Source organism: Passer montanus, unplaced genomic scaffold, assembly GCF_014805655.1.
Source record: "Passer montanus isolate IOZ18808 unplaced genomic scaffold, ASM1480565v1 scaffold22, whole genome shotgun sequence".
In the NCBI taxonomy this organism is placed as follows: Eukaryota; Metazoa; Chordata; class Aves; order Passeriformes; family Passeridae; genus Passer; species Passer montanus.
In genome coordinates this window covers 5,022,332-5,050,258 of record NW_024366815.1, presented here as the reverse complement: position 1 = coordinate 5,050,258, position 27,927 = coordinate 5,022,332, and the positions used below count along the sequence as shown (strand labels likewise).

General features: G+C 39.9%; 1 protein-coding gene across 1 annotated transcript; it reads right to left on the bottom strand.

Annotated features, from left to right (window-relative positions):
* Positions 1 to 4,537: 4,537 nt before the first annotated feature.
* Positions 4,538 to 9,272, bottom strand: MRPS30 (mitochondrial ribosomal protein S30). The gene is made up of 5 exons (XM_039709891.1): positions 8,559 to 9,272; positions 8,183 to 8,328; positions 7,027 to 7,129; positions 6,369 to 6,545; positions 4,538 to 5,003 (listed from the first exon to the last, which is right to left on the bottom strand). The coding sequence occupies exons 1-5, from the start codon at positions 9,223 to 9,225 to the stop codon at positions 4,735 to 4,737; spliced, it is 1,362 nt and encodes a 453-aa protein (XP_039565825.1). The 5' UTR covers positions 9,226 to 9,272; the 3' UTR covers positions 4,538 to 4,734.
* Positions 9,273 to 27,927: the final 18,655 nt, after the last annotated feature.

The following is a 27,927-nucleotide window of genomic DNA, read 5'->3' as shown; positions in this document are numbered from 1 at the left end:
GTTCTAGAGTTCAATTGCCATTAGAGAAAGAAAATAACCAAACAAAAACTTCCAAATAGAACTTCTTGATTTTCAATTTCTGGCCATTTCCTCTTGCCCTCTCACTGGACACAACTGAATTAGGCCTAGCCAAATCTCTTTCCCTTCTTTCCATCCAATACACATGGATAAAATTTCTCCTGAGCCTTCCCTTCTCCGAGCTGAACAATTACAGAACCTGAGTTTTAAAATTCCAACTCCTAATCACCTCCAACTACTTAGAGATATGTGTTGATGCAGAAACTGATTTAAAAAAAAAAACAACCAAACAAAAAGCCTTTACAGGCTGAAATTTGAGGTTGAAATGTAAACCTGCACCGGGACATCTCAATGAAAAAAGCATGCATATTTGCAGTGCAGACAGTCTTGTGTTATAAGCTACACTTTCCAATAGTGAAAACAATCCTATATTGTGTCCCTTGAGAGCAGTGATAAAGTGTACTGACTTGATTACTGGTTTAAAGGAATGCTGAAAGCATAAAAAGAGGAAAGAATACATAGAAGATCTCCTTTAAAGAGACACATTAAGATCAATTCTTCATTCTAAAGAAATTAAATCAGGCATAACTTTGTAGGAATAAGAAACATAATACAGAGAAGATTCTGCAAGAGATTTAGTTCAATAAATTGAGCTTCAAATAGTTATTAAAAGACAAGAATGATCAAAGATGAAGAATGAATGCTCACTCATAGCTAAATGCTCACTATATAGCTAAAAACAAATGCTTCCAACTATGCAGAAACCTGGATAGACAAAAATTACTGCAGTCACTTATAGGTAAATACAGCTGAGCAGACATCATAAAGCTGCTGTCTGTTCTGCATAAAAATAATTATTTATCTTTCCAACAGCATAAACTATTGGGCATTTAGTCCTGCAGAGACATAAAAAAGTGCATGTCATGCGTTCTGCCTGTTTGCCTTTTAAGTGTTTGTGAATAAACTCATCATAAAGTATCTGTTACCAATGGTAATATTAGTACCCAGATTATCTTCAAAGTAAAGGAAACCATTTTGAACATCACCTATTGAAACTCCTGCTTTGAGACCAACGGGTTAGTTACCCAGCTGAGTAGTATGGCATACTTTAGACTGGTTTCCTTCACTCTGAATTAAATACAAGTAAGCCCTTTAATTTTAAACCTCTGGTCCAGTAGGAGTATGTAGTGAGGTCCACAACTCCTTCCCTTTGCACCTCAACACGCACTAATACATGTATTAGTAGTTGTCATATACTAACTCCTTGTAGCTTGTAACTCCTCTTAACCCACTTCTAGATGTAGGACAGCCAGATGCTTTCAAGAAACTCAGTTCTCAAAAATTTATTTTACTGTATATTTACCAAGTAAACTTCAATTTGTCAGTATACTAGAAAAGGCAAAAACCCCTATAACCATTACTAGCCTCCATTTACTAACATCCTTCAACAGTTCATGATCAGTATTCCCAGAATGAGAACAGGGTGGGCTTCTTTAATACTATACTGGAAAGCTACTTTCATTATGTCCATCAGAGATATACTGCTAGTATGTCAAGTTGTCAATAGATTCTCTCATCAACAGCTGACTCCAAGAGTTGCTCTTGTCTCAGGATAAACCCACTTCATGGAACTCTAGAAGGAAACCTTCCTCTCTGTCTGCAATAAAATGAGTGCGTGTCTTCTCCAACAACAGAAAACCTGAGTACAGAAGAAATATCAGGAGAAACTTCAGCCAACTTCAACATGACCAAGCAGGCTATACATGTTGTTGCTTCTTCTCCTGTGTGAAAGGACACAGAGCTATCTACTTGGTGCAACATGACCCTCAGTAGGGGTCCCCATCTCTTCCTCTCTGCTTGAATTTTCCATGCCAAGTCACTACTCAAGGCCTCATAATACGAAACAAAGCAGGCAGAATTTTACATATAAGTCACCTACCTGAAGGTGATAAAAGTTTTAAGCAAAATAGTTCAGTATTACAGCAAATTGCCTCATTATGCAAAACCCAATCTTATTTATAGATTCCAGCTTATGTTCCCTTGTGCTCCACTCCACTTGGCCTGAGCAGAAATTAATACAGGAAAAAGGATCCAAACTTGGAGATTTCCAAGCTGTGATTTAGAATTACCGTTTTTTGGTCGCTTTTAATCAGCAAACTCTATATAAAGTGCTAAAGAACGATGTTCCCATGAGACTTAGAGGAGTACAATCATGGGGGATTTCTGGTAACAAAGCTGAAGAACAGGAACAGTGCAGCTTCTAAGCTATTTTTTTAGCTTTTAATAAATATACAATACTTTAAAAAAAAAGCCCAAACAAAACCAGAGCTTTTCTCTTTTCTTTTTCTTACTTTATCATCTTAAGGCAGCATTAAGCACCCTGTACAAACAAGTACAAGATCATAGAATCATCATATAGCTTGGGTTGAAGGGAACTTAAAATACATCCAGGTCATACCTACCTGCCACAAGCAGGGACACATTCCACAAGAACAGCTTTCTCTAAGCCCCATCCAACCTTGCCTTGAAGATGAAATATTGCTGTACAAAGCTGCATACATTACAATGTCTCAGTCAGTCAGTGACTAAAAAGTAGAACAATGTCTGTCCTTCCTAATATAGGTGTCCGTGAAACAGTGCCACCCACTGTTTTTCCAGAGTATTCCCTGATGCAGAAAGCTGAAGAAAGCTAGGTTGGTACTTCACATTCACTAGAGCAGCAGCTCATGCTAAACCTTCCTCCCTCAGTCCCAACACTTGGGTTTTACTACTGAGTGACACATCTACAGCAATACTTCACTCACTAGGAAAGCTGCACAAGGAAAAATTCTTTGAATTTGCTCTACTACAGCTGAAGCCTCAGGACAGACAATAGGCCAAATCAGAGAGAAATTAGTGTTTTTTAACCCTGGGAGCAGGAGTTTCTTTGACTGTACCTGTCAGTTTTCACAACCACTAGCTATATGCAATTCAAGTGAATCTCAAGCTGAAGAGAGTAACATATTACACCTGCAATATGTTACATAAATTACACACTGTAATATGTTACATTATGTAAAATTACAACTGTAAAAACTGCCATAGGGTCTAAATATCCAACTGCTTTTTTTCATATTCTTTCATTCACTTTGTGTCATCCCTTAATCAGACCAGACAAGTATCAACCACTCCCTCTTAAGCTAGGTCAAAGATCATTCTCAATAATCAACATTCTTACCCACCAGTTTATTTTCTGTTGATATAAGGAACATTTATGTAATCCAAGGATCAGAAGTTATTAGAACAGTCATGCATTGTTAAGACAAAAAGAGCAAGTAAGGACTTCTCTTAAAAAATAACAGTGCTTGTACACCGCTTGCTTACCTTATCTCCGGATGGTGGAGAAAATGGCAACACTTTACAACACAGTAAAGTACCAGTCACATAAAGGTCTACAACTACTTGGTTTTCCATTAACAAAATACTTTTTAAGCCACTTTACCTCAGAAAGTGGGCTGTTGCTCATACTCAAGAATGTGCAGGCCAGTATTTCAGTGATTCAGTACTCTGTTTAACAACCAACTACTTGCCTCTTCAGAAGACAGGAAAATTCCAGAAAGGTCAAATAGTGGATGAAATGACACAAAATTCTAGGTACAGTCACCTAAGTAACTAAGAACCAGTTACACTTTGTTGATAGTCAAAAAGCCCTTACCAGTCATTATACCTTGGCATTGCGTGTTTCAATAGGACAAGGTGGGTAATGTTTTAAACTAAAAGATGGTTGATCCAAGCTAAATACACTAAGAAGTTTACAATGAGCATGGTAAAACAGGTTGCTCAGAGGTGGTAGACGGATGCCCCTGGAAACAGTCAGGATGGACAGGGGTCTAAGCAACCTGATCTGGCTGAAGACATCCCAGCTCACTACAGGCTTGAAATAAATGACCCTCAATGGTCCCTTCCAACCCATACTACTCCATGACTGTACAACATTGTATTTTATCATTCAGACATCCTAGCTGTGGCTGGGGCTCAGCTGCGGTCTATTAAAAACACTCCCAAGCCATCCAAGTATCAGCAATGAAAAATCAAGACACCAACAGCTGAAATCAAGAACCCACACTGAAGAGAAAACTGTGGACTCCAAATGCATTTGAGAGTTCTCTCCATGGTTCTGGAGGTGACAGCTTAAAACTGTGTATGCATGTTCACAACACAATCTCTGGAAGCAAGTTTCATCATCTTCATCGTCTAAAGATTTCTCTTACTGTGTAACTAAATTGCCAACCATCCATCAAGAAATACTTTTATTCTGAGCTCACACTGTCTTTAGAATGAATAAGCATTTAACTCAGGTACAAAATTAGAAATTTATTACTAGTGCTAGTATCAAGACAGCTATTTCCTAGTGATACTCAGATGGTCATATGAATTAATACTGTTGTGACAGTTTAACATGGACCTGTGGATCTGCTAAAAAACATGCTCACACGACACTGAATTAGCAGAGGCTTTTAAGAGTAAATATACAAAAGACTTTAAGGTATTCCAGTCGTTTATTTGCCAGTGTACAGTATACATTAAAAAAGAAAAAAGAAAGAAGGCCCAAATAACATAAAATATGTATATAGTGTTTGCAAGACAAATACCTGAATAAATCAAGGCATAGCATACCTTATACTTCATGGAGGCACAATGAAGTACAGGCACACACTTTACGTTTGGTTTAATGGTTTACAACTCTTTTGGTCTGTTTAGTAGAAAATGAACCAACTGAAGCAGAACTTCATCATTAAAGCCTTTCACATTACCATCTTCCACAACATCATACAGTGGTTTACTGTCTGTACCCCAACAAATATTCTTTCGAGGGTTGTTTTTAATAGTTTCTGCAGATAGTGCTAAAGTATTTAGCTGGTAACAAAAGAAAGCAAAATATTTTCCATCAGTCACTACTGCCTGTGATACAAAAGGACGGGTCACATCTGCTTCATTCCAGAATCCTACAAAATAAACAAATACAAAAGGACTTGAGATTTCTATCAGCATGCACACCTAAGTGCTAGTCCTAAAACACAGAAAAACTCTGGGAATTGCAGCAGCTACCTAGTAGGGAAAACATCCTGTCTGCTTTAGCAACACAAGCATTTTTTATACAGACTAACCAAAACACAACCACTAGTAAAGGTTATGTCTAAGATCAGGGACACAGAGGCATACTTGCACTTTGTACACAGTTCCCTATCAACAGTTGATTAAAATCACTCACTGATCAGCCAAGTGACTTTTCCAAAGCAGTTAAGTTACTAATGCATCCAAAGTCCTGCAAAGGAGCTGAGGGAAAATGTCTTTTTACTATTTCATGGCTCTCAAGATGCAGTGAGCATTTGTTTCATGACAACAGCAGGCACATATATGCACAAACATAATTGACTATAGTAACCAGCCAGACACCAAGGACACTATGTTAGTAAGAGTCAGTGTTTTAAACAAACTACTGAGCACCAACAGTATGTTAAAAATATTTGCATACTTATGCATGTGCACTAGTATATACACAGATATTTTTTAAGAGTATTACTATTATGTGCCACAATGCTAGAAACTGTTACAGAAGGAAAAATACTCATAGAATAAAATAATGCTGCCCTGACAACTCATGATGTGTTCACAGATGACCAACTCTGAAGACAAGACTTACTTGACTTCAATATTTCACATGCACAAAGAAAGCTTTCTAATAGTCCATTACATGAAAAAACTTGATGGAGAGCCACCAGTATACACTACAGTCAGAGAATTTTCTTACATGTGTTTTTCCTTAAGCGAAGCTACAAGCCATCAGGTGTCTTACTAACACTAGACAATAATTGTATTTATAAGAAAAAGTGAAAGACTGATCTGGTCTAACAATTCATGTCTTCTGGACTTTTTTAGAAAAATATAGGCATAAAATCCCAATGTAAGGCTGCTAACATTTTTCTTTCATTCCCAGTATTTGCATGAAATTAAAATGAAACAAGGGCTAAGAAACACAGTTGCTCCACAAGGAAAAAAAAACCAAAATTGCTTATGTCTACCACATTTCCCTCGTAAGGAGGAAAGAGCAAGTGAAAGCAATTGAGGTTTTTGCACAGGCTTACTGTTATACATGGAAAAATATTTTTCTCTGTATTTAATTCCCCTGTATAAAAGTATTCCAAGACTTAACTAACTCTTTTATCAATTCAATTACATCTGTAAAGACTTACTTAAAAGACAGTCTACAGGAAAAAGAAACAGAAGGAAAAGGCGCTGGGGAAAAAAGCTTAAAAGACTTTACAGTAGGCATTCATAACCAGGAAAATTTGTCCAGCTGACTATCTCACCTTGATACATTGCCTGTGCTGCTGTCCAGGCAAAGAGACTTGCAATTCCATTGGATCGATAAACAACTTCGATCTGATCCTCGAGACGCTCTTTTATAAACCGCTCCCGCTTCAGTCTGTCAGGAAGGAGATGGAACTGGGTATGTCCATAACAGCATGGATCTGCCACCTTTGATCCTGCGTTCCCCAAAACAAAACTGTCAGTCAGGGAAAGAACACTCTTTATTACTCACACAGACGTACATCTTCATCATCAGACTCTAAAGCTAGAACCCCTACTGTAGATCTGTGAGAAGCTGCTTGCTTCCTAAAGGCAAGAGTTCACATCCTAAAGTAAGAATTTCCTTGGAGATGTATCAAAATTCAAAGTTTTGTGTCAATTTTCTATTCAACTAAACTTCTTCAAGCAAATTTGCACACACAGTACCACATGCACAGGAAAATATTACTCCCCATTGCCTAACTGACATGAAATCTCAGTACAGATCTATACACGACATATATTTATACAGTATACTTATAAATAAAAATACAAAACTTTTTCTGGTGATGGAAGAAGATTGAGGTGGCATTATTTTTGGGGTTGGTTTTTGTTTGACTGGTTTGTTGGGGTTTTTTACAAAAAAAAAGTCAGTATTTCACAATTAAAAACTCTTACCTATAAAAACCTTATTTTCATATTGTTTTTTGAACAATGGCAGTTTAGATGGCTTGTGATCAATAACAGGAACATCTCCAAGATCTGACTCCAGGGGTACAACCTTGAAGACAACAGAAGAAAGAAAAGCCATAATGTAAGACAAATTTCTGACATCAGGTCCACTGTAATATACCACCTCCTGGTCAGACAACAGAAAGTGCAAGTCCTGCTTACATACATCATACAGATAGACTTAACTGAAATTCCTTTTCTTGCAAAAGAAATTCTCATTTTGTCTAAGTGTTACCCAGTCATCTTTTTTTTCCACAACACAACACATGTGAAATAATACTAAAAAAGCTGCCACTTGTCACCATCTTTTTGCTTCCATAGAAAAAGAGTAAAAACATTTCTAGCAGCAGCCAATAAACTAACTTGAACCTGCAGACTAAGTGTGCAGATTTGGTTTACTGCACAACATTTTAAATTGCCTAGACAGTTCTTCCAAAATGCCAAGGTTTGTAGCATCTGATGATCCTAACAGAAGCAAACTGGTTTTTTACATCAGCCATAAAAGTTCTGTGAAAAGTTCTGTAAACATAAACGCTTACAGAACACACAGGGATTTTCTGTTTGGTGTGGAAACCGGACAACAGAGACCCTCAGTGACTACACAATTACCACTGTATAAACCTGCAAGAAAAACATGACAATATTGAAACAGAACATACTTCCACCAAACTTGAGCATTCAAGAAAACAACTGTCAAGCAGTAACAAGAGGCAGGAATGTTCACACTCACTTTATATTTGCCTTTACTTCTTTTTTTTTTTTTTTACCTCCACTCATATTATTCTCCTCCATTGAGGATGCTCCACAGCAAATTTGTCATTCTTGCCTCTGTCTCCGAGCAGAGAATGTTAAAAATTCAATTTAATTAAATAGAACAACGTGCAATTTAAAGTACAAACAGGATCAAAAGTTCAGAAGACTAGCTCAATACCTACAAAGCCATTACCACAATACAGTAAGGGTACAAAGAGTCAAAAAATACCCAAAAGTGCTACATACTGATTAACTAGGTCCTCCACAGGCCACCTCTACTAGGTTTCAAAGGCTGTCAGAAACAAAAGTGAAAATGCACAGAATTAACTTGCTGTTGAAAACATCCCACCTCAGGAAGCTGCTTTGGCACACGGATCTGCAGGTGTGGGTTATCATCTATCTGGAATCGCACAGGATCAACTCTGCCCTTCCGATGTCCATGAACCACAACTTCCTTACCATGATGCCAGTAATAGTTAACTTCAGGGTTTAGATCTGAAACAGAACAAGAAACACAAAAAACCCCAGTGATTCGTCTTTTGCATTTAAAACCCTCCCAATTCTTCTGTAGCTGCAGTGATACAACACCCAAAATCCACGCAGAAGCACGGAAACAAGTTACTAGTGACGGTGTGAACAAGTACGATACACAAGTGGCGGCTCGCAGACCGGCCCTACGGCCCAAAGGCTCACAGGAGCCCTTCCCAGCCGGCCCCGCTCCGTACCGAGAGAGGAATCGGCCAGCAGTGGGTTGCGACCGGACAGGAAAGCGGCGAGGGTGGAAACGAGCTGCGTGAGGAAAGGGCCGGGCGTGTGATCCTGGTCCCGGTAGAGGAACGGCCGCTTCTTGTTCTGGTAGAAGCTCTCCTGGAGAAGGGCGTCGCAGGCCAGAGAGCGCAGCTCGCCCATATCCGGACACGGCGCCGCTCCTGCCGAGGGCTCCGTGGTCTCCGCACCCCCGGGCGCCTCCGCCTCCCCCGGCGCCTCCGCTCTCGGCTCCGGGGCCCTGCCGCTCTCGACAGTCGCTCCCGCCGCCGCTCCCGGGGGTTTCGCGGCCGCGGCTCTCGGGGGCATTCCCGGCACTAAGACGGTTTTTGTGAAACTGCGGTACCAGCGGTCGGCGTTGAGGGCGAAGGTCTGCGGGTACACCATGTACTTGGGCCGCTGCAGCTTCCCGTACAGCCGCAGCTTCTCCTCCACCGTGGCCGCCGCGTGCACCCGCTCGTTGAAGCGCTGCAGGCGTCGCGACTTGGCCGCTTTGCTCTTGGCCGTGATGGACGCCACCACGGGCGGGTAGAGGGGGCTGGCGGGCGCCGAGGGGGCGCCGGGCGCCGTTTCCGAGAACCAGCGGCGGCCGGGCCGCAGCAGCCGCCGCGCCCCCAGCGCCGCCATCTCGCGAAACGGCGGAGCGGCGGCGCGCGCCGCCCGCAAACCGCGGCCGCTGATTGGCCTCTGGGGACCACGTGACGTACCCGTCTTCCGGTCGGCGGGCGCGGTCTCCTGAAGCGGGGGATGCCGGGCAAGGAAGCGGCGGGGCCTCGGGAGTCACGTGCCTGGAGGGCGCCGAGCGCCCCGGCGGCGCGGCGGCGGAGGAGCCTCTGCGCATGTGCAATAGCGGCAGTATGGCCTCTCCCGCGCGGGAACTACAGCTCCCAAGATGCTTAGCGAGAGGCGCACGGAAGTGCCTGGGCTGGCGGCAGCGCCCCCGCCCCGCTGCAGGCGGAGCCGCCCGTGCGGAGCCGCGCGTGGCGCTGGGGCCGCGGGACCGGCCCGGCTAAGGCACCGCCCCGCCTGTGGCCCCGCACCACCGCTCAGAAACACACCGTGGCACTGAGTGCCGCGCCGTCCTTCCTTAAACACCCCCAGGGACGGTGACTCCACCACCTGCCGGGGCAGCCCGTTCCTGTCACCCTCTCCGTGCAGGAATTCCTCGGAGTGTCCCGGCTGGAGCTGCCCTGGCGCAGTGCCTGGCTGCGTCCTCTCGCCCTGCTCGCGGCCGAAAAGGCCCGGCGGAGCGTGGCCGCTCCCTGGGGAGGAGGAGCGGGCCGGCCCGGCTCTCCGCAGCCCCGCGGAGCCCGGCCCGGCAGGGCGGGCTGCCCGGTGCGCGCTGCAGCGCCTCGTCAGGGGCACCCAGCCTGCGAGGCCTGGCTTTAATAAAGGCATTAAACTCTGCTAAAACACGCTCTGCCGCGGCCTCTGTTTGTGTAATGAAATGAGCTGAAAGTGGCGTACCGACGCCGCAAGAATGCCACAGTAACTGCATGTTTATCTTAAAGAAATGCTTGGAAAAGTTGAGGGTATTTCTCTTCAGTGGACAGATGAAGTTCAATGTTTATTCTTAAAACTTTTCTTCTGTCATTACATTTTAAAAGTTGATTATTTGCAGTAGTCATGGGAGATTGGTTGTTTTTTTCCTGTATTTCCATAAAGTATGACTAAGAGTGGGAGTGGAAAATATGCATGGGATTTGGACAGGAGACACATTACATACATCCCAGATAATCAGCTTTCTTTCCTCAACTGCTTAGCTTTCTGCTGAACTAAGGATCACTGTTGAAGTGGTGGAATGTTTGGAACATTGAGGAATTTTTGGAGTAAATGGCAGAAATATAAACCCAGAGCTTGGGTTGAGATTTTCAAAGAATATAGAATATATTTCTCTTCAGAAATTAGGTGAAAGTTAAATAGAAATTAAACTACTGGTAATTCATAGCTAAATTGTTCTTTAGTTTACAATTCATAAGGTGTGTTATAAAAGACAGATTTAAATGTTAAGTTACAAGTAAGTTTAGCATCAAGTATTTAAAATTTGGTTCTTTTAATTTTGAAACCATACACTTTTTCCACCAGATGGATGAAGGGAAAAAGCCACAGAACAGATGACTGACCATTTAGAAAACAACCACTCTTCCTTTTCCTCACCTCGCACACTGCTCTCTCCAAGTGCCACCAAAAACCTGTTTTCCTCTTGATTGCCCATTGGTGTTCATGGAAAAGATACTGAATCTCTTCCCTTGTGATCACAGCCAGCCGTGTCAAACTTATGCAAGTTGCTAAGAAAAATGACCGTGTAATGCTCTTAGGCATTTTGTTGCTCTTTGTCATCTTTCAAAACATATTTTGTTTGCTGATTAGAAATATTTTTCTAATATCATCCTTAAATGTATTCATGGTCAATTTATACCTGCTTGTCATTGTGCCAGCATTGTCCTTTAGTTTAATTAGCTTTTTGTTCTCTTCAGTGTTTGCCTCCTAAAATATTGATGGAGACCAATCATATCACCTCTCAGTCCTTATTGACAGAGACTGAACAAGCTCTTCTCACACAGGCAGATTTCCATTTCCCTGATCACGTTAGCAGCCCTTTCTTGCATTTCCTGCAGTTTTGCATTTGTCTCAGGGTTATATGACAATACTGAACCCATTTATTCGTACAAGGGACAGTATTAGCCATTCCAGGATTGCTAACATTTTACCACTGTTAAAAACCTTTTTCATCATGTTGTCAAATCAGAATTTCCTGCCTTGCAGGCATATGATACTGTGAGCAACTTTTGCATGGGTTATTTTAAACCCTCGAGAAGTTCAATACAGACACTGAATATAAGTGATGAAGTAAGTGAGTGTTCAAAGAACCACTTTTATCTTGACTGCTTCATTCAAGGGCTGATACCGAGTGTAACATTAGATAAGAGATGTCAAGAACCAGTGCTATGCTTTAACCTGTGCTTAATATGCCTCATCTACCAGTGGTTTTGTCACAGTTTAATTTTATTTGCTTGGCATATATTCCAGTATCATTCATCTTGAGGTAGGGGGGCAGCAAGAGCTTGGATAAAATGTTGCAATAGACAGTCTAGTTAAAGGTATTCACATACTTTGCTGCCAGCTCTGTCATAAGCTTTTGATAAAAGTGTATTGTGCAGCCATGGGTGTCTTAGTTTGAAGAAGCAAACTGACAGTTCAAAAAGGATCTATTCTTCTTTACTGAGATAACCTGCCACATTCAAATTATCCTAAATCTATAAACCCAGAGCATCTTTTTAGTGGTTAAATGGATGCTTAAAAAGGGCCTGGATTAGGAAGCTTACCCTGCCTAAAATGTTTAGAACAAATGTTAAAGTGAATGTCACAACCTTAAATCTCTGAAATGGAAACTGAAAAAAAAAAAGCTGTATCTCAGTTCCAGCAGGAAGGTCGCTTGGGAGTGCCAGTTTGAAGTCCAGGAGGTAGTGCAGTTCGTCTTACTGAAACTAGTCCATAGGAAGAGATGGAATGTTGTGTTGTGTGCAATCCTGGGACCAGATCAGCTGGGAGAGTGGCAATAAATAAAAAGGGACAAGAATGACTGGAGTGCCCAAAAATCAAAGTTTAATGAAGGAAAATAATAATATGCACTGACAATCAGTGTGGAACAAAACACAGTATAGAGCTGCTCTGGAAGACCTCTAAAAGAGGCAAACACAACTGTATATTAACTCAGAACAGAGAACCAATGAACAAAGAAACAGAAACAATATATATAGAACGATATGGAACCTATCAGAGGGCCAGGTTCAGAACATAATCTTAAGGAAGCACTTAATTTACACAACTGTTCCATCATTCTTTTCTTTTCCCCCACCTCTCACCATAACCTGATGAGATGTTATCTATTCTGGCATCTCAGTTTCCAGAATCCAGTACTGTTACCTGTGGTGTGGTTGATTCACAGCTTGCCTTCTCCAGGACAGACCACCACAATGGAGTACTTATTTTGTTTCTCAAACTTAGAAATGAGACAGTGTGCACTCGCTCAGAAATGAGATTTCACAGACATTGATTACTAGCAAGCTCAGTATCTCCTTTGTGGAGAGATAGAAGCTGCTTAAGTGCACACACTTCCTCAGTAATCCTCACCAGAAGGCACAACCCAAATGGGATCACAGGAGTCATGTAGCGGAGATACAGTGTCCTATGCACACTTACAGTATTTCTCTGTGGCTGACTTAATGCCTAAAGAGAGGATGTCAGCTTCTTCATGCCTGATTCAGATGAAATTTCTGTGTTTAGAATTTTTTTTGTTTTCTTTACTGCCTTTTTCAGCTTAGGTAACATCAGTGGGCTGTGTGCCCCATGTAAAACTCCACTTACTGCAGTAGACAGTCTTAAGTATTGAGATGTTCGTTATTTTATGAGTTATGCCTTTAGGTTATTTTAAAACAGATGATATGTTACAACAAACCTTTCAGATGATAACATAATAGCATGCAGTAGGAAAAAGTCATTATCATCTTCTCTAATTGATATCTGTGGATAAAAGCATATTTCTACATGATTTCCAAATATTTTTGTAGGAATATAAAATGCATTTCACAGAATGAAGTCTTCTATTATTCATCCTTCGAATCTAAGTACTTCTAGAACTTCACAGCACTCCAAACAGCATCAATTAGAATTAGGTTTGCATTATGTTTCAACTCCTATTATAATGTAGTTCCTTAGACAAATTCCTTGTGGGCTAAAGTTGTCTATATTCATCTATAGATCAAAGATCATACCACACACTCACCACCACCCACAACCAGCCCTCATTCCCATTTAAAGTGAAATCAAAGCACCTTTGTTGCAGGACTATGGAAATAAGAGGAGGGAGAGGGAGGTAGAGGAGGGGAAGATATGTTTCTGGCCCAAGCTTCATTTTAATTAGGAAAACAAGTTAAAAGAAATAACTTCAAAGTTGGTCCACTTTCTAGTTCTCATGTGAAAGCCTAGAGTCCAGATGAATTTAATGAAAGCCCCTTGTTTCAAAGCAAGGAGCCTTCCAACTGGGAATTCAAAAGGTGCACAGGCTCTTTCTGCCTGCTGTGGCTTTACATGCCATTACAGCAGGGCATTTCAGAATGGTGATGACATTTAAGACCACTCTGGCTTCATAACTGCTGTATAGATAAAAGCTTGTCTTGAAGACATGCTTTGACAAGGCTTAGTTTCACTGCCTTGATGCCCATTAGCTTAAAAAAACCCAGAAATCCTTTGGGAAAGCTAGAATTCTTAGTCAGTTTTATGTAGTATTTCATGATATTGTTGCAGTTACAAAAGAATATCTCACATATTCCCCATGCATTTTGGGGAAAAATCTATCTAGTGGGAATTCTGTGTGGGCTGTTTCAGGCCCTTGAATACACTTTTCCCAAAGTCTGTGTTTTATGTGCAGAAAATCCATCCAAATTTAACCTCTACTGTATGAGATAACTTAGAGCTAAATGAAAAATATTTATTGTGAAATCAGTCGGAAGGAGTTTCTGAAAGAAACAAAGTGATTGACTGGAGGAAATATATGCTGCCATTTTGGAAGGTGTACAGCTGATGTGATAGCTAAGCAATAAGAAAGCTAGGATAGCTTTTGCAGTAAGAGCACTCATCATTTGCACAGTTACAATGTCCAGCTGGTGAAAAACATATGGTTTTATGAGAAAATTTATGGAGCCAGCTGTAGTGTTCAAGAGATCATGGAGAGGAAGACTGATGAGTAGATTTGGCTCAGTATGATAATGAAGAACTGGATGTAGAACACAAGTGTTGCAAAATAAAGCTATTGAATGTAAATATTAATATAATACGGTCCTACCGAGGTGGTAAGTGTTTGTTTGTTCTTGAAAGCTGTCATGAAGGTGGAATTAGTGTCATGGGGGAAATAGTGTCAAAGGCTTTACTGAAGTCTAGGCAGACAATATCCACAGTCTTTCCTTTATAAACTCATTAGGTCACTGTGTCAGAGGGAGATCAAGCTGGTCATAAACCCATCTGGCTGGGTCTGATCCCGCCTGGTTGTCCTTTACACACTACATGAAATCACTCCCAAGACCTGCTCCATAACTCCTGGCACTCGGGGCAGACTGACCAGCTGTTCTTCTCCAGTTGAGAGAACTGTATCTTTCTGTATCTTCCTGCTCTTCTTGTGGGTGGGTGTCTCATTTGCCAACCACCCGTCATCTGGAGCCTTCCTGATTAACCAGGACTGGTGGTAAATAATGGAAAGAGCAAAGTTTTCTGCCAGCTCTATAAATATCTTCAGGTGGATCCCACCTAACATGATACGCTTGTTAAGTAGCACAGCAAGTTGCTGACTAGTTCCTTTTGGATTATGGAAGATTTATTCAGCTCCACACCCCTGTCTACCATTTCAGGGGGCTGGGTACCCTGAGGGTAGCTAGTCTTTCTGTAAAGGATTGGGGCAAAAAAGGGCATTAAGTACCTCAGCCTGTTCCTCATCATTTGCGACAGTGTTTCTCTCTGCATCCAAAAAAAGGGTGGAGACTCTCCTTGGCCTTCTTTTTGTTATTTATTTATTTGTTAAAACATTTTTGTTATCTTTTGCTGTGCTGGCCATATGGAGTTCTAGCTGGCTTTCACCTTTGTAATTTCACCTTTCTGAATTACCTCATGACATCCTCATACTCTTCCTAAGTTGCCTGCCCCATCTTCCAAAGGTCATAAACCATTTTTTTTTCCCCCAAGTCCCTGCAAAAGCTTTCTGTTCTGCCAGGCTAGTCTTTTTTCCTGCTGGCAGCTAAATAGCTGGAGAGCATCTTACTGATACCTGTTACATTAGAAAAACAGGTTACATGCATTGTAGTAAAGCATCTGGCACAGGAGAGGGTACCTCCATCAATGAACCTGTTCTTGCTCCCAAACCAAGGGGACTGTACAGCTCTTTGGGAGTGTCCTCTACCCATGCACAGCAGCCACCTCTAGAAGTCCAGATCACAGGCTGGTCTAGCAGGTCAATAATACATATATTTAAGCAAACAAACTCTGGTGCTGCTCAGCCTTCTGTTATAGACAATAATTTGATTTCTCTGCATACCTGTATCTCTTGTCTTTCATTGTGCAAATTTCAAAGACACATTTCTAGCAGTTTTTTGACTGAGAAGATTAGACTTTATTAAGGTCTTTTTGATAGTTGTTGTTATTTTACCTAACTTCAACTGTTGCAGTTAGACCTCGAGACTATAATAATTACCCAGCCAGAGAGCAAAAAGGGCCTAAAATGATTTGTTGCATCCTTTCTTAATTTTTTTTTTTCTAAGGTGAGGATTAAGTCACTCCCTGGATTACTGCCTGAGTCCCTACTGAAACAGAGCCTATCATGTTATTCTGAGACAAGTAGTGCTTGAACTTAAGTAATGAATTCAGAAAGAAAACTTTAAGTTGTTATCACACTATTTGCAATGTTTTGCGATACAGCTTTATTTGCACAGTGCTGAATCACTCCTTTATGGCAACTCCCATTTTCCAGTATAACAGCAAAAGAGGCAATTATGTTTGAAATTTGCAGAGGTGGACACTGTTTGATAAACAGCTGATGCTGCATAAAGTATTAAAGCTTTCAGAAGGAGAATTAATTGTGTAATATTACATTGCTGTACTACTGATAGCACGTGTCAAGATGTAATGCAAAGGGCTGTGAGAAGAGCAGCACCACTAGATGTCACCATTCTTCCACCAAAAATTTGTCAGCAACCAGCCTGATGTGATTTACAAGTACCACTGGTTCCACCAACACCACACTGAGATTAAGTCTTAAATTCATGTTTTGCCAGCTCTGTTTCTTTGCAATCCAGTCAAAAATCTATGTGGCACCATTTATTTCTCGTAACAATGTGTTTAGATCGTCCTAAAATCCTAATTCTGAGAAGAAAACAGTGAAAACATGATTTTGGGATTGAGGTTCATTCAGATTCACAAATCTAAGAGGAAATAGTTGGATAAGTTGACTCAATAATGTTGAGTCAACTCAACATGTTGAGTTGCTGCAGCTCAACCCATTTGACAGTGGATTGTTGGAAGGTATGAAGCCAAGATCCTATTTCCATGTCTTTTACTGGTGGACTGTATTACTTTGGCAAGTCATTCCACCCTAGCTTTTCTGTTTGCAGTTTGCTAATATCTCCAGTTTCCTCAGCACAGGAACTAACCTTATTAATGTTGTTTATGGATCATCTTTATCTTAATTCAGTGACAGGTATTTCACAAAGAGTCAAAACAACCCCAGGTATTTAAGTCCAGCTGAGAAAAATACTGGAGGGAGATATTAATTCCCTAATCAAATCTTACTTATTGCCCGAATACTCAGCAGTGATTGCAACTTCCTTGGAGTCAGGGCTAGGGTTAGAGGACTTTTTGGGTGTATTTAGTATGGGATATCTGAAGTCATCAGTTCCTGCTCCCTTTTGTCTTACTCAATGAGTATCACCTTGCGTTTAGGTGTAAGTTCTTAATATCCTATCTGATGCAGATAGGAGCTGAATACAGTTTATCTCCTGGATAGGCCAGCCATCTTTTATCTGCTCTGATCCAGGTTGGGGTTATTTTTTTATATATAAGTTATTACTTATTTTTTTCATCACTGTTTTTCATAGAAATACATTTAAATGAACTTTGTAAAAATGTCTAATTGAGAGGATCTTTCTTTTCTTATGGACAGATCGGCTTATTTGGTCCTTAAGGTCCAAATATTTATGGAGCTTACTTATTCTCATCTGTAATATGGGGATGGAGCAAATGCAGTCTTCCCTGCATTCAGATTTTTTTCTTACCTTATTCCACTAGGTGCCTTCGTGCTTCAAATACAAAAACACAAAAATAACCAGACAATATCCAGACTAGACAAGACCATAGCTAAGGTCAAATCAAGTATGTATGCTCCAGTCACAGAACCAACTGAATGTATGGTTCCACATGCATCCTGTAAGCACTTATTTTCCCACTGGCAGTCCTTCCTCACTCATGCAGTAATTCTCTCCTTGACTTGAACTCCTGTATTGTCAAATATGAGCAGGTAAGACCCCAAACATGAAAGGCTACTTTAACTTTCTGATGGGAATACCATATTTTGGATGTGAGGAAAAAAAAGGGGTTTTTTTGAGTCAAATGTCCCGTCCCATTACTACTGCAGTATGAATTACTAGAAAAACAAAAAGTGATTGATGAGCAAAAGTACAAAGGTTACTATAAAAAGACCATAAACTGTCAACCCTAATATGGATAGTGATTATATTTAATTACACATTTAAATGTTGAACAGCTTGAGTGAGACACGCTTGTGTCTATCAGTATATGTTACCAATGAAAGGCTGTGCCAAACACTTTTCTTCATCCTGTCAGCACACTAGGTGACAACACAAAGTAGTAGTCTGCACTATTCCCCAGAGGCTGGTCCATTTGGAATGAAGCACAGGATGGAAGACAATTCACAGACTGCAGAAAAAACAGCAATGAACCTGCAAAAGATTTCACATACTTCAGTGTATAATAGGTATCATGTAAATAAGATCACAACCCATAATGCATAATTTTCTTGCAAAAAGATAGATTTAATGTTACATAATCTCAAATGAACAAAACAATAATTTTATGTGGCATGTATTTTTAAAACCTTAAAAGGGATACGTTCAAAATATAGTAACTCCATAGTTTTGAGGTTTTTTTGCAATAAAGTTCATTAACATATCTGTATTATGTTTTAGAATAGGATGACATATTCAAATTAATATTTTATAAGATTTTTGTCAAGAAATTGTAAGCTTTAAAAGAGTTTTTAAAACCATTATATAAGATGTCCGGTGGGCAACCCATAGGGCTAACATGTAGAAACATGAACAATTTCTACTTTATGCAGTTTTAAAGTTCACATATTTTGATTTTATGCAGTCATTTAAAGGACAGTTCAGGTAAAGTAAATCACATCATTTTTTTTGTATGTACACCTAAGCAGATATTTGTGTTAGCTAAAGTGTGCAAGCTTCACATGAAATCCAAGGATATTTGGTAAACAGAGTCAGTGGAGTCCAGAAGGCAGTTTCTCTCTGTATGCAGTGGTCACCTACATTTATTGTGTTAAGTAGGCTCTCAGCTGTTCTCTGAAATGGGAAATTAGGCATCCAGCCACCCTAGCATACACACATGGTAGACATCACATCAGGGTTGAACAAAAGCTGGCTAAAGGTGTTTTAGTGGTGTGAGCAAACTCAGTCATTACTGTGACATGAATGAGGCCTTTCTGCCAAGAGAATAAGGCAGTATTTGCTTTCTGGAGAGAATGTTCTGGTCCCCTAAGTAATCTCCTCTGTATGCCTCTGCCCCTCTCAGCTACACTATCTGGCTTACTCTGGGGTTGTGATTTATGTGACGGAAGAAGATGGGCCATTGTTGCTGCAGCAATTGTGCAGCTTGGGGAATTTTTCCTTTACAGCTGAGTTACAGCCCAAACTTATAGGTAGCAGTGGAAAGTCTGTATTTTCATTCAGAATATTCTGAATTAGATTTGGGGATCATTCAGATTTCTGTAAAGACTGTTTTCATTAATCAGATATTAACTAATAGAAAGCATTTAGGTAAAACAGGTTTCAGCTATCAAAACTGAAGGATGAATTAAAAAAAAAATGAGACATTGGAGTCACTCACAACACACTGTTTTTATAGTTCTCCACAAGTATATGAGACAGAAACTTCCTGTAATACACTTAGTTTTCATCAAAAACCCCAACTTTCATACCAGTCCAGAATGAGAATGCTTCAATGAATCATATTTTCCTGTAGGAAAATATACCTCATTTCCCATAAATTTAGAGCCTTTACTAGAATGCCATCTGAAATATTTTGCTTTCTGATAGACTTCCTTATGCCATTACTGTACCTTTCTTTTTGTCCAGCGTTTTGCACTTCCCCTCAACAATTTTGCCATTTTTTTTCTTCTCAAATGTTAAATTAAACATTGAGTCTGATTTGCTTTTTTCACTCCCATGTTTCTTTCATAAAAGTAAGCCGCTTTTAAAGGCATGCTGCTGTCACACATGGCCTGTTATATATCAATAAATTATACTTTTGTTTGATTCCAAAAGAAGTAGATTCAGCAGTTGGAACCAGAAAATGTCCTTCATTTTTATGTTTTTTATTTGACAGCATGGTGCATAGGGTAGAATATTTATAGCATTTATTGCTCTTTTATTTCTCTTTCACACTGAAATATTTCCATTTCAAATTAACAGTTTGGTTCGGTATTTAAGTTAAAAATTCATATTCTTCTGTGATTATTTTAGCTCTATTCTAGTTCTACTTTATATTCTTCAAAAAAGTCTGTCTCTGTTCTCTAAGATATATCTTCTTTGGGATTTCCCAAAAATGGTTTTGAAAACTTCTTTCAGTTTACTTTTTGAGTGTCTAAGTCCCATTCAAGCAGAGGGAAGTATAGCTGTACTTAGGGTGGGCTGCAAGCCTGGTCTTTCTTACTACTACAAGCATATCTAGACTTATCCTTAGATATAGATGTCTTTTTCCACACAAAGTCAAAAGCTAGTGTTAAAAACACCAGTGCCTGGACTCATTTCTTTCAGCTGGGAGGGCAGAGTAATGGTAGAACATACTTATTTCAGGAGCAATATTTACAACATCAAAGGCTTTTTATGTCATAGATTCATAGAATCATTTGTGTTGGAAAAGACTTCTAAGATCAGCAAATCCAAACAAAAGCCCAGCACTGCCAAGTCCACCTCTAAACCATGTCCCCAAGTGCCACACCTAAACATCTATTATATAGCTCCAGGAATGGTGATTCCACCACGTGCCTGGGGACTCTGTTCCAGTGCTTGACAACACTTTCAGTAAAACCATTTTTCATAATATCCAGTCTAAACCACTCGAAGCTGTTTTCTCTTGTCTTTTGCCTTTTTATGTAGGAGAAGGAGCTGACCCCATCTGGATACAGCCTCTTTTCAGACCTTTTTCTTTCAGAGAGTGATACGGTCACCTCTGAGCTGCCTTTTTTCCAGGCTGAATACCCCCAGCTCTCTGGAGTAAAATGAATGTTACCCAGCTTGCAAACAACACTAGCCCATTTCTTGGGTACCACAATATTTTAACAAGACACTTCTGCCTGTGCAGCCACTCCCTCTTCCTTTTCTTTGCCTCTTTTTCATGTGAAGGAAGCTGTATGAGGTGGAGCTGCATGGCACATGGGGTGTGGTCTCTGAGCAGCAGTCCAGGGCCACATCATCACCTGCCATACGTGGTGCATAGATTCAGAGTCCTTCCGCCCCTGAATCTTGAGCTAGTATGGTCTTCTGTGGGCCTCAACATTTAACGAATTCAAGTATTTAAAATTTATGTTAATGTGCATGTGCTTAGTTAGACAGAACCATAGATAATGGAGTCAGTTTACAGAATCAGGGTCTAATTCTGGCAGAGAACTTTGTTTTGGCAGTGTAAGTTCTTCCTCCCAAAGAGCTGTATAAAGTCCCTCTGTAGGCCCAGATTCTAAAGCATTGGGGCCGATATCATCCCTGGAATTACACTGTTAAGCTTCCAAAAACACTTCTGCAAAGAAAACAGACTGGAAGCCAAACAGATGATGTTGATTAATAAGAATATGTTCCTAAAAGTAAAATAAAGTAATAGAGACTTAAAAAGTGCTGCAGTCCTCTTAACTACCAAAACAAAATGTGAAATAAAGACACTTTCAAAGATAACACTGACAAAAGGTTACAAATTACCAAACAGGTTTTTCAAAAGAAAATAGCCTAAACAAAACAATGTTACCCATAGCTGTGTTTTGCCTTCACCATCTACATTCTGGAAACATTTTTTGGAGGTTGCATTGCATGACACAGCCAAATCACCCCTAATTTAGAAGTAAGCATGAGATTAAACAAGCTTTCTGTAAAAGCTTGTTAAAGGAATATCCTTCATTTCTTCTGTTCTAATCCCCTTTTGTTATCCCTGCTTCACTTTCTCAGCACCTTCCAGATGTGCATGCATGTGTGTGTCAGTGTGTGCAAGTTTTCATTATTATGAGAACTGCCATTTGTGAGGCACTAGTTTTTATGAATAAAGGAGTCAGAGTTCGTGTGCCAGCCCACCATCTCCCTCTCTGTAATAAAATCAGTTTAAAAAACATGGCACTTCAAAAACATCTAAATTAGGATTGTATTTATATGGTCTTTTGGATTTTGAGTTGTTTTGCAGGGAGAATGGGACCAGAGTTCCATTTATTTGCAACTATTTAAATCTTACATTTCACTGAAAACTTGCAGAAGGCTTGAAGAACTGAAGGGTAATAAAAAAAAACAACATAAAAATAACAAGAATAATGAGAAAATCACAGGCTTTCACAATTCTTTCTCCTTAATTTCTTCCCTTGCTTCAGGATATTTTCCTTTTTTGATTAGCTTGTTTTTCCTTGTGTTTACCTCAGAGATGTACACAACCACATCAGTGCTGCCATGCCATAAGTCTCTTTGCTGCTGCCAGTTCCCTCTCACAACCCCAAACATGAACTTTCACAGTTTGCGAATAACAGCCTCTTTTCTCCTTTCCCTCCTTCTTCCAATTATTCTCAAGTTTTATAGGAAAAAGAAAAAGCCTTTAGTGCTTCAGTTTTTTTTCCTCTTACATTCTAATAACAACTAATCAATTGAGCCTCTAGGGAAACTCACATTTCCTAGGTTGTTTTTTTTTTTTTTTTTGATTCTTATGTGGTGGTAGTTTCAAGATATCTGTTATTTAAAGGTCAGTTCAAGAGAGCAATGGACATGATCAGGGAATGGATATATAAGTTCACAATGTGAGGCACCAAGAAAATTGAGCTTCAGTCTGAATGTATGGGTGAAGAATCAGAGTTTGGGACTAGCACAACCCAATTCAGCATCATTTATGCGCTGGAGTACCACTACACTGACAAATGCGGAGACTGTCTTCTGTCACTGACCCCAAAACTGGACTTATTGGACACAGCTGCACAGGCTGACATAAGCTTGCCCGTGTCCAAATACAGTCTGGCACTGTCAGTCTGACACTGCACCTGGACTAACGTTCTTGTCCAATGGATTACTACCTTGGATGCCTCAGCACACTAACACATCTGGACCCCATCTGGATCCAGTTGCCTATTTCCACAAGAGTCTAGGCTTGCCACAGCTGTGTGGCCAGAGACTTCAAATCTCTGCTAGATAGAACCTAGTTTCCTTTGAGACTGAGGTTCCAATGCATTTGTCTTCTAAACAGAAATATCCATAGGTGTGGGGGGAAAGAAAGGTGGACAAGAGACTTTTGCACTTAGAGGACTAAGGAAAAAGCATACAGGGCAGCAGGAAAAAGGGAGAGAAACAAAGAACAACACATGATGGTCTCTGTAGCAGGCGGGCAATTGTCTGTGCACTCCTGATTCTCCTCATTGTCATTGAGAGAAGTACAAGCATAATATTTGAAATTAAGGCAAGCCCTTGATTGTCAAAAAGAAAATTAACCCTGACTTCTACACACACACACACAAAACCTGCAGTTTGTGTTTAATTTATTGGGGTTTGGTTTGGTGGGTTTTTTTTGGGTTTTGTTTTTTTTTGGTTTCCAAGGGAACAGAACATATAGAGATTGAAAGCACATGTTGCTAAATTGATGCCCTGGAGAAATCCCAAGTGGCTTAATGTCATGCAGCCTAATTTAATTTGCATTAATAGTACAGTTTGCCAAAAAATATTGCTGGTAGTGTGAGATTTGGTGTGTGTGTGCTACTGCACAAAGTAAAGGGATATTGTATCGATATTTTAGTGTACTGTGCCTGCTGATTTGCAAAATATCAAGAGTCCAGATTTTCAGAATTATTTCTGTGCCTAAATCCCAGTGGCACTTTGAGACAAGGTGTGTCCGTATATAGGGAGGTGTGTTTTGAATTATGTTAAAGAAGTGTAACAGACACATTTTAAGTTGTTAAAATTGACTCATCCTAGGTACGCTGCAGATTTCAGTTGTGTTTCATATACTTCCAGTGGTTTAAAATATAAAATTGTTGTTCTCTCTAAAACCAGAATGAAGTAAGAGTTTCCATTCCACACACAGCATGGTAACAACAACATAGCCACCAAAGGTTAGAGATTAATGGGAAAGCCATCTGTTAAAATTAGGATCAAATTGGGAGGAAAGCTGTTAGATCACACTTATTATGCTGTGATGCTGACAGGGGAACCTCTAGCCTTGGTGACATACAAAAGTATCTGCACAACTCAGAGGCTTTAAGATTCACAACAGCAACTTGCAGGATATCAGTTGACTTCATCTGCAGAGTGTCAGGACCAGAGTAAATATGTAATTAAAAAAAATAGGAAAATGTCAAGAAACAAATAGTATGGAATAAGTGACATCTGTCAGGGAAAACAGAGAACCATATGGACATTTATACTTGGGGAAAGACGGGGTAAAGAGACCAGCTGCCTTGCAGAGGGTCAGATTTACCAGTGAGAGTTAGATAAAGAAGTCCATAATCTTTAATTCTTTTTGCACTAGTTTTCACTTTACAAATAATGTTTCCACAATTAATAACATAATAGAGAAAAATTCTCAACTTTAAATGAGAATAGATTATATTAAATACTCTCACATTATTAGGAACTGTTAAATTTCATTTGTCATTACCAAAGAGCCAGCAAACACAACTTACCAGTCATTAGCAATCATCTGTTTAAAAAAAAAAAAAAGGTGGGGGGGGAAAGAGTGGGAAACGTGGTGCTTGTCTTCAGAAGTTGGGAAAACAACATGTGGAATTACAGGTTTTCTGCTTCAATTAAATTAGTAGAAAATGCTGGAACAAATAACAAAACTTATTCATGGTCACCTGCATCTGCAAAGGAAACAGAGAAAGGACTAACAATCTATATGGATTTATCATGAGAATACACAACAGTGTGCAGTTTCTAAACTCCAGTATTCACATATTTTTGAGTGATGCAGGAATAGATTGCCTGTAGTGATGGTGGAGTTTCTGCCAGCCCTTAGAGGGCAGACAGGCTTCTGTCATTCTGTCATGAATGCCTATTCCTGTATAGCATGCTGAGAGGTGCAAAGGGAAGGGAGCTGTAAAGACCACATTCATGGCTCATAAATGTGTTTGGAAATTGTTGTTACAAAGAAGAAAAAAAAAAAGAGAAGGAAAAATTGACCTGTGAAATTTAATATATTGCCCAAATGAAAGCCAGATATTGTGTGCTGCACCAAGCAGTCTTTGCCAGTCTATGCCCAGCCTGTTGCTGATCTTGTGCAGGCTACTAGTGTAGATTCTACTCAGGTGTTAATAAATCCTGTTCTTCCTGAGACAGGTGTCCTCATGCAGGAGTCCATGCTAGGAAAGGAAACAACATGGTCTCTCCTGCTGTGGTCATGCTCAAACAGTGTACACTGTGGTTGCTACATGCAAGGGGAGGTGGCAGCAATTTATGCTCCTCTATTACCATCTCCAGCCACACAGTGCAAGAAATTATTTCCCCCTTATTTATGCAAGCATGTCTGTGGTTATGAAGTATTTCTTTGCAGCTCCAATCTTAAATGTTAAATATTCTTTTGTATTCCTTTCCAGCTCAATGTTTTTCTTGGGAATCAGTTCATTGTCATTCTGTTATTGGGGAGATGCATGCTATCTCCTGTTTGCAGGACATACAGATCCAAAATGGATCAAAGGCACAGGCACAAGGTTTTGATCACTTGAAAATAGAATGGAAATGTGTCATCCTCTGTTCTTTCAAAGCAGCTTACAAGTAATTATGACATGTGGCACATGCATTGGAATTTTGCTGGCACAGGTCTCCATGAAAGCTCCATTAAAAAGCAAAACTAGAATTCAGACTCTATCATTTTTAATAGATTGGTTCTCAAGCTTCAGCTGGGTGTGCTTTGTTATATTCTATAAAAGATTTTGAAGGTGCGGCACAAATCAAAGGCCCAATCTATCCCTTGAAAACAAAGTTGTAGGCTGAGATTAGTTCAGTTTACTGGGAAGTAGACTAAGATTGGATGTCACACTTCAGCTAATTTAGATCTCTAAAGTTAAGGGCAGGCATCTGTTACGAAACAAATAGAGTTTATGATCATCATGCATACGGCACCTAGTCTGCAGTTTTAACGATTTGGCAGGTAACCTGCTACTGGACCTTGATTGTTCAGATCATACTTCTTGTGGCATTCTGTTCTGAAGTAATTTGTAAAGCTTACCTCCCGCAGAGAAAGATCTAGTAGCACAGTTGTGGCATTTTCAGTGTGCGATTGTGCCTCACATCAGTGCATCCAATTAAGCTATACTATTAATTTCTTTACATTAATAATAGTCTCTATAGCTTAGAGTGCCTGAGAACTCTAAACCCTTTAGTTGTTGCTAGTTCCTGAGGTGTTGGTGGTGTGTTTTGTCACTATTTCTAACAGATTCCTTTTATGTTGCCCTACTCAGCTCATTAGTTTGACTCTTTTACCCCAGTAGTGAAGATCTGTGATTTCAGCTTCAAAAATGCCATTGTATATGTTGTATGTCCAGTAACAAAAAATCTGTTGCGTTTAAATTCAGAGGAGAAATATCACCATCAGGAGCTGTGACCAAGTTAGACAACTGGTTCCTGAGACAGTCTCCTGTTAACTGGGCACTGCACTTACACATGTTGCCTTGGCTTTACAGAAAACTACCTGTCTCCCATTACTAGTGAGGGAGCTCAGGGAGACAGCATACTGTAGCTGGCTAAACTGTGTGCCTCAAGTGGGATAGTATGAATCCCTCCAGCTTTCTAATTGAGAAGGCCTGAAGCTGGAGGAAGGGACCCATTCATTTTTTTTCCTGTAAATTTCTGCATATATCCTTTTGGCATTGTAAATAAAGTTAAGGCTGTTTCCCTTCTGTAAGTCACTGGCAGAGCTCAGAGAGTCAGACACTTAAATGAGCTGTCTTTTGATTCATCCCATGCTGATTTAGACCCACACTATTCCTTTCCTCTTCTCTTCTCTTCTCTTGCCATTGTCTTTGAATCCAAATATTTTTCTCCTCTGCCAGAACGTACTCATATGAGGAGCACAAAGAATTGCTCTTATTAGGATCATTAACTTCCATTTCAGGAACTTAGCAACAGCATTCCTTCTACTCCCTCACTATCCTCTGTATCCAAATAATTTTCATGGCATGATTTTCCAAGTTTTATAAGGTTCAGTCTGTCTTAGAAGTTTGATGGAAAGGACAGGGTTTATTTTTTCTTTTTATTTTTTTTTTTTTTGATAATGTGCTGTGAGTTAGAAGTCAGAAATACTGTATTAATAGTTCATTTTATAAAGGTTAAAATAACACATGACAAAACTTCAGCTAATGCTTAAACCCAAGAGAAATTATCAAGGAGAAGATTTTCTGTGGTTTGATCTACTTTGACTTTCTTTACCCACACTTCCCTGATCAAATTTGCCAACAATATTTTCTGCTATATAAACATATGACATACTCTTTTTTATTTCTCCTTCCTGCAGTTTAGTCCTGTGTTGCTTTCCTGCAATACAGCCTCTCTGAAAAGTAATACTGTACATTTTTTACATCTAAAAGCATTTTGCATGTTGTAGCTGACAAATAACACTAAGGACTGTATGCAAGCTGATATAAATGAGTAAAAACACTCGTAAATATTCCACATGAATAAATATGCTTAGATTTACTGCATACTCCAGAAATGAGAGACAAAACCAGAAGTTTTGTGGTACAAAAATATTTCAGGCATTTCTGTGTATTGTAAAAGAACTTAGGTTAGCTCCCTCTCAGGACCACAGAATGCAGGTGGCAGATGGGTCAGTCCTTCTTGTGTTTTAGCATAGGAATTTTGTTCAACATTTTCTCTATGTCTTAAATGGTTTTTTTTACCTTCCTCTGTAGTAATTACATTAGTTGCTGACTGGTGTCTTTTCTACTTTCTCTGATCTCCAAATTCCTCTTGAGTTCCTTGCAGGCTTGACCTACTCTTTACTTTAAACCATTTCCCTGAGTTCTTGTCCATTTGGCAAAACCTGACACCTGCTTATTTCCTTCTGAATTTTGTATACTTCAGTCAAAACAACTCATAGTTACCTTTTCCTAAAGAAATCAGTATTTACTTCTGCATTTTGTTCCATAACAAGATGACAGAAATGAGGAAGGAGAAGGAAAGGGAGAGAAGGGAAGGGAAGGGAAGGGAAAGGAAGGGAAGGGAAGGGAAAGGAAGGGAAGGGAAGGGAAAGGAAGGGAAGGGAAGGGAAAGGAAGGGAAGGGAAGGGAAAGGAAGGGAAGGGAAGGGA

Excerpts from the sequence above, each read along its gene's own strand:
- MRPS30 (XM_039709891.1), bottom strand. The coding sequence starts at position 9,225 with ATGGCGGCGCTGGGGGCGCGGCGGCTGCTGCGGCCCGGCCGCCGCTGG. Across the intron at positions 6,546-7,026 it reads TGAAAATAAGGTTTTTATAG|GATCAAAGGTGGCAGATCCA; the intron begins GTAAGAGTTTTT and ends TGGGGAACGCAG. Across the intron at positions 5,004-6,368 it reads AGCACAGGCAATGTATCAAG|GATTCTGGAATGAAGCAGAT; the intron begins GTGAGATAGTCA and ends TTTATTTTGTAG.